We start from the raw sequence: 7,373 nt of genomic DNA on the forward strand, positions 1-7,373 counted from the left end.
CCCCCCCCCCCCGCCCTTCGAGCCCCTTCCTTCAGCAGACAGCGAGGGGCAGCGGATCACTTTCACGCCGCTGGTTTTTCTTCAGCAGCTGAATGCGATTGTGGCAGTAGAACTTGATGGCTCGCCAGTCGCGGTGGTTGCTGACCAGCAGGGGGCACTGCTGCAGGCAGCGCTCACAGTCCGCCTTCGCGGGGACTCGAAGCTCAGTGATGTTTTGGGTCAAGTGCTCCTCGACTGCTGCACGCTCCGCCTCTGACCAGGGACGCTTCAGGACGCCCCGCTTCCCTACAGGACAGGAGAGAGAAAAAATGAAAACTGTTCATTGCCTTCTTGTTCCTTTAAATTGTAGCAGAAAAAAAAAAAAATCTTGCTAGTTGCCGAAAACAAAAATGTGTTTTCACAAGTTTATATTCAGAAAATGTTCCATACATGCTTCACGGTTTCAGCCCTCAAGTCAGAAAGCTGACTGTCTATACAGTAATATCTATATTAGAATGATCGCTGGCACTTTTTTTCAAATCTCATTTAAATGACACCATTACAACACGTAAGTGACTTATGAAGATTTAGGCCACTTCTAACTAGATCTAGGCCATTTTTAATCAACAACAAAGACTTGAACACAGATTTGAACTGGAATGATTAGTCAATTAATCGATCTGTTAATCTAAGGAAAATTAATTGATTAATGATTTTCATTCGTAACAGTCTTTGTCATGTCATGTTTTCATGTTCTCATCATCTATGTTAGTAAACTGAACTTTTTGGGGGGGTTTGTGCTGCTGGTTGCATCAAGAAAATGACACTTAAAGATGCCACCTTGGACTGTATTTGTCAATATTCTCTGATAATATATAGACTATACAACTAATCAAAAACATAACTGGCAGATTTGAAGTTGAAGTCAATGTATATAAAAGATGGGTTTATTATTAATCATTTTTTTTGTTCCATGATATCAAATTGATGGCAGTTACATTTGCATGTCAGTCCACATCACCCAACAGGCAGTGTGATGGAACAGGGAGAACTTTGGGAATTTGGAAATTGTATACATTATTTTGTTTCTGTGCTCTCAGCAGAGTGCATCTCTTGCTATTTGACAAGTGAACTTAGCCTGCTGGGATAAACATGTCCCAGTACACTTTGTGCTTCACCTTTGAATACTGACCAAGGGCCTGATAAAGGAAACAACTGTTTTGTTAAAACTACACTTATACTTGGAAACCCCAAAACTGACCTGAGCTTCTCCTGCGGTTTGTGGGTGAAAGTGGAGGAGGTGGAGGGGGCTGCTGGGAGTTCTTGAGCTTCTTGGGTCGTCCCACCCGCCCGTTGTTCTTGCCCTTCCGGACATAAAGCAGGGTAGGTGTTGGAATCAGAGCAGGAGCAGGGGGGGGCGCTTCAGGCTTCTCCTTCACCTGCTCCCCTTCAGACTCCCCCTCTGAGTACGAGTCTGCAGAGTTTCCTGACATAACTGGAAAAAGTAGAGGAAAGAAAGAGCAGAACGCATTAGCCCAATCTGTTACTACTCACCATGTCCAAACACCTCCTATTCTCAGACAAACAATACTTTTCCAGCTAGGGGATGTTTGATACCATAAAGAGAGGACTGATACAGGTGGTGTAGGACAACAGAGAAAGACACCAGTCCCACTCATTCATTCAGACATCTTACCATCCAGCTCCAGGCAGATGTGGTTCAGGCTCATTCCTCTGAACAGCACTCCATCTCTTTCTCCACAAAGCACCACTCTGCCCACTCTGCCCATCAGGCCTGGGTCTTGGCCAATTCCGGCACAGTTTTGTGTCACGTGGTATTCCCTCTCCAGGAAGTGTTCCAGCCTCTCCACAGCACTACCTCCAGGCTGCCCGGGCTCCTCTCCTTCTCCTAGTAGCAGCAGCTGGGTAAGTATAGCTACCTGCCGGCGAACCCTGGTCTGGGTCAGGGCACGGGGATTGCGGGTACCGCTTGAGCGGGCCAGGCTACGGAGGAGGTCAGTACCACGCAGTGGTGTAGCGGGGGAGTGGTATGGCCTGGCGAAGACATACGGATTTGTGGGGTCAACTCCCACATCCTGCCGTGTCTGCAGGAGGAGCTCCAGGCAAGGCTCGCAGTGAGGGGGGAGGATGAGGGGCTGGACTCTTCCACGTTTACCCTGGACCCCTACTCTAGGGAGGTGAGGAAGCACCAGGCGCTCAAAGGGGGACAGCGAGGCCTCCAGTGGAGTGAGCGCTGGAGGGGCACCAGCGGGGACAGGAACGGGGCACTGGGGAGTGATGCGAGCGTGATATTCGCTGATGGACAGCTTGGAGACCTCACACTCACGTCGTCTGTTGTACAGGATGAGGAGAGCCAGGCTGGAGTGGCAGAGAAGGCGCCAGGCCTCGGCAGATTGTAGCTGCCGAGACAGGGACAGGAAGGCAGAATGTTGCAGCCGACGGAGGTACAGCACCAGAGAGGACAAGGACGAGAGGAGGGGCAGCAAGTGGTGACGCCCCAAACCACTGAAAAAAAAGGGAGATGATGGGCAATTAGTTCATTTATTTATTCTAATAATATGAGTTGCAATTAACTTGCAATAAGTTGATGTTAGTTTGTTACCCTACAATCTAACTGTATCAATTTCTTTATGTAGCAGCTATTGCGTTGCAGAGTTCGGCAGGTATTAGGGCTGAACTTTAAAAGTAAAATTTGTTGTTTGTTTTAGGGCTTTGCAGATTGCTTGGTTCCCATTGCTTGGTCTTTTGCACATTTAAAAAATGTAACAGTCACTGGTTCAAGCATTTCATACTCAACAGTAAACTAAATATCTTTGTTGGTTGGACTAAATAAACAAAATATATTGTTTGGACAAAACATTTTTATAGACAAAGTTATTGGATTGAATTGATTAATCAACAATAAAAGAGTCGTTAGTTGCAGCCCTAATCTCAAATGTGCGGACAAGATCTCAAGTTACCTTAACAAGTCCTTTTCCTTATCCTCTGTCCCACTTTCATCTTCCACCTCCATCACTCCATTCTCATCCTCCTCTTCCTCTTCTTCCTCGTCCTCCTCATCCTCCTCTTCTTTTGGTGGCTCCGTCTCTTTGGCCGACCTGCTGCTGAATTGCTGAGGGCACACCACCTCGACATCCTCCTCCTCTTTGGGCATCTTTACCTCCACGACCTCCACATCGTCTTCATCTTCGTTCTCGTCGTCCTCTCCCTCCTCCTCCTGTCTTTCTGTCTTTAGATCCATTACTGCCATCCTGGACTGTGTCACAGCCACAGGAGGCGGGCTTCTCTTTAGGACAGACACCGGCATTGCGTTCTGTCCTCGTGGAGGAGTCAGCAAAGGTGGGCTGGAGTTTCTTCCAGAGGAGGCAGGGGATTGGTTAGCTGCTGTGAGAGTAGGCGGAGGCATGGAGAGGTCCTGGATGCCAATCTGTGGAACATCTGAACTGTGGCTCTGTCTCGCGGTGGGTGATGACTTTGAGTGCCGTGGAGTGTGTGTGAGAGCTGTGGTAGGGTTTGTGTTCTGTGCATGCAGACGGGGCATCTGTGTGTAGCGCTCCACCAGGGCGGAGCACACTTCTGGTTGGTGGGCATGGTGCTTGTCCAAGTGGCGACCCAGGGAGCGGAAGTGGCGTCCACAGTGCTCACAGGTTTGGCGCATGGCGTCTATGGACACTCCTCCTTTGGGCACCTTTGTGTTGACATTGCCTTTGGTGTTGGAACCCAGCGGAGCCGGAGCTTTGAACACCGGCTTAGCTGAAGAGGAAGAGGACGAGCAGGGAGGGGAGGACTGCGCTGGAGGGTGGGATGAAGGAAGCGCTGGGTTGTGATGAGGAATGCTGGTGGGAGAGACCGGCAGCGGCCGTCCAGGTGGAGTCCGATGGGGGTTCTTCTTCTTTGAAGGAGTGCTACGCCGTTTCTTGCGTCGGCGTTGTGCCCGCCCGCGGGGGCTAGCATTGTCTTCATCTCCAGCGTCTGAGTCACTGGCGTCAGAGTGGGAGATGGGGGAGGAGGAGGGGGAGAGGGACCAAGAGGGGGTAACGTACTCCTGCTGCTGCTGCTGGGCGGTCAGAGAGTGAGTCTCATCCTCCTGGAAGTGACAGACAGTGACAGGGTGAGGGGAAAAAAGAACATGTCACCGGTTATTGAGAGACATTTTCTGCTTTTTTAAACTTTTTCAAACCTGAATTTCCTTTCTTTGTTTTCATGGATTCAATGTTTATTTTAGCAAAGCATTGGCAACAAGTATGTACAAAAGTATTGTAAGACCTTAAAGCTCAATATCTGGGGAGAAAAAATCCTAAAGAGTAGTAGTCCCTAAATCTGCTTAACCATTGTGATCTCACTGCCCACCAAGTCACAACCGTTCCAATAGATGTCACCGCATCCCATACCTTTTTGATATTGCTGTTATTCTCGGTGTCAGAGTTGCACTCGTGTTGCGCTGGAGACACAGTACCACGAAAACCCTGTGGGACACGAAGCAGTTAGATTAGAACAACCAGCACACGGCTCATTAATGTTTGCCATCACAATCAGCCTCAGCTGTCACTCAGAGCAGGAGGACTCCCCTCCACAGTTGGTCATAAGCACAGAGGTTGATTAGGACTCCAAATCTCCCACTAACAAGCCAAACAAAAAGAAGTGAAGACTCACACTGTCAACTTCTCATGAGCAATACACATCAATCAGGTTGCAATACTACGTACAAAACAAATCAATCAGCCAATAATAGAAACCTTTTAGACTTTTTTTAACTTTATCTCACCCAAATATGGCTTTGAAGGGACTGTAAGCAACCGCTGTCCCAGTTACCAATTTGTCAATTTCTCAATTTTGTCAATTTAATTTCCTTAAATGGATTCTGGTATCATTTATTTAGTTGAGTAAATTCATCCAAGCTAATGAGATCCATTAAAGAAACAGATGTCATGGTTACTGTTGCTAAAGCACTATAGGTAGGGAGAGAACTGAAGCTCAACCATCACCATGGCAACCCCATGCCTTTTGCCCGTGTGTGCGCGAGAGGTGTGTGTTTGTGTGCGTGAGTGTGTGTGTGTGCGTGCGTGTAGGTGTGAGAGTGTGTATGTGTGTGTGTGTGTGCGTGTGTACCAAGTAGTCAAGGACGGAGAGATGAAGAAAAAGGAAGAGTGAGATAATTACCTGGTGACGTTGCAGGATTTGGATTACGAATTTTAAAAGTTTTAAAATTTTAATCTCAACATAATAGTATAACATAACAATATATATTAATAGAATAGCAAGGGGGAGAATAGCCGGGGGGGGGGGGTTAAATAAGGGGATTAATGGCCTCACCAGAAGCATGTGTGTGTAGTGTATGAATATGTCTTCCAAAGGTACTGACCAAGTTCTCTCCCCACTCTGTCAGGCTGTAGTCCACAGTGATCTCCTCCCCCTTGGTAATGTCTCGGATGGCGATAACAACCAGCCGCACCTGGCTGCCACAGTGGACCTCACGGATGCGGCAGTTAGGGGAGGGGGGGAATGAGCTGGCTGTTGGGGCTGGAGCAGAGGCCGTCGGGGCAGCCGGAGCTGTGGACGCTGGGGTCAGAGACGGGGCCTGAGTTGAAGTGGTCGTGGCTGGGGCAGGAGCAGGGAGTGGTGTTGGGGTTTGGCAGGAAGGAGCAGAAGCTAGAGCTAGGGTCGAGGCTGAGCAGGAGCTGGTCTTGGATACGGTGGAGACTTTATCATGAGCCTGCACGGATGGGCCACTGGGAAGTAGAGGAGGTGGGAGGTTGAAAGTTAAATGTACTACCGTCATCAAACAATACTATGTGCTGTTGGTCTAGTTCTACTCTGTTCTAATGCTCTGTTGTTGTTGGACAGACATTAGGCCTGCACGAATTGATTTCACGATTCTCTGCCACAATTTTTTTCTCACGAAGTGTAATGTTTATTGCACACATGGACCATGACAAAACAAGACAAATTGGCATTACCAAACATAGATTTGATTTGGCACCTATAGGACATTGTAGGACAATAGGACAACACAAGCCTGCAAACATGGAGGCTTCAGTGAAGAGAAGTGAGAGCATTGCAGCGCTTGGGAGCACTTTAAATTTTAAGTTTATAATTTAACACAGAAAAGCGTTTGTGATGCAGTCGGCTTGTAAAATTTAAATAAGAATCAAAGTATTATTTTAAAAATACAATCAAAGTTATTTAAAAATGTAATCGTGAACAGGGTGAATTGAGATCACGATTTTATCTAAGAGAAATGCTGTGTATCTGTTATGCATTTTTTATTATTTAAACAATTAGCTCATTGACAGAAAATGAATAGTGCTGTTAAACAATTAAAATATTTAATTGCATAAATGTCATAGTTAACTTGCAATCAATCACATATTTTTTATCTATTCTAAATGTCCCTTGATTTCTTTTTGTCCTATTTTTTCTCATTTTAATGCTCTTATCAACATGGAAAAAATTAATCTGCTTGCTTTGTGGAAATGTTTTTTTTTTATTGAAAACAACATTGGCATAGAGCCTATTGTAGTGTTCACTTTCACACTAACATTCCAACTGAGCAAATAATCTCTCTCCCAATGTAACACTGTCCATCAATAAAAGGTTGAAAAAAATACTTTCAGCTGTGTGCTTGGCCATCAGGTGGTATTTTATGCTGGACGTGCTGCGATGATAGCTCAGTTCACCACAACAAAACACACAGATCACTTTGGTCTTGTCAATGGAACCATTTGGCAAAAAAAGTAAAAAAATTCAGAATCTTATTGGTATCCATTTCGGCGTCTCACGCTCGCCATCCACTCAAGACATAATGTTACTACTCTTTGGCCGGCTCGCAAGCCCAAACAAGGGTGTGCTGCGTGTCTGTTGTTTTGTTTCCGGTCTAGCTAGACCCGGTGTGGTGTTGTAGTTTTTCTAACGTTGTTGTTTACTTGTTGTTGCAACAGCATGTGAAAAAACGACAAAGTTTACTTGGGCAAAAAGAACGTTAATTAACGGGAATTATAATTATGATGTCTATTCATTTTATTTACATTCTTTAACCCGTAGGGTTCATTTTATTGCTGTAGGGATCAGCTGAATAGGTGTAAAGCAAACAATCGACACATGACAGTGCTTTAGGGCAGTGATTCTAAATCCTAGTCCTCAGAGTGCTGCTGATTTTCTATCCTGCTGGCCAGTGAACTGCATAATTTTAACATCAGGTATTGGGTACAAAGCAGCTTGATTATTTGGCTAAAATAAAAACCTACAGGGTTGGCGAGTCCTTAGGACCAGTATTCAGAAGTGCTGCTTCTAGACAAAGTTGTCCTCAAGTGCTGAGTTAGTATTATTTGTGTTTATTATATATATATATATATATATATATATATATATATATA

At 45.7% G+C, this 7,373-nt stretch overlaps 1 protein-coding gene across 1 annotated transcript in view; it reads right to left on the minus strand.

Annotated features, from left to right (window-relative positions):
• Nucleotides 1-5,794, minus strand: part of si:dkey-117m1.4 — a 7,336-nt gene extending 1,542 nt beyond the window's left edge. The window contains exons 1-6 of the mRNA XM_034858241.1: nucleotides 5,363-5,794; nucleotides 4,392-4,466; nucleotides 2,961-4,087; nucleotides 1,676-2,505; nucleotides 1,241-1,474; nucleotides 1-285 (exon numbers count right to left, since the gene is read on the minus strand). The exon at nucleotides 1-285 is cut by the window's left edge and continues 1,542 nt beyond it. Coding sequence (XP_034714132.1) covers nucleotides 32-285; nucleotides 1,241-1,474; nucleotides 1,676-2,505; nucleotides 2,961-4,087; nucleotides 4,392-4,466; nucleotides 5,363-5,779 — 2,937 coding nt within the window. The 5' untranslated portion in view covers nucleotides 5,780-5,794 and the 3' untranslated portion in view covers nucleotides 1-31. The remainder of the gene's footprint in view (nucleotides 286-1,240; nucleotides 1,475-1,675; nucleotides 2,506-2,960; nucleotides 4,088-4,391; nucleotides 4,467-5,362) is intronic.
• Between the last annotated feature and the right edge of the window lie 1,579 nt (nucleotides 5,795-7,373).

This window comes from Etheostoma cragini, chromosome 2 (genome assembly GCF_013103735.1).
Source record: "Etheostoma cragini isolate CJK2018 chromosome 2, CSU_Ecrag_1.0, whole genome shotgun sequence".
In the NCBI taxonomy this organism is placed as follows: Eukaryota; Metazoa; Chordata; class Actinopteri; order Perciformes; family Percidae; genus Etheostoma; species Etheostoma cragini.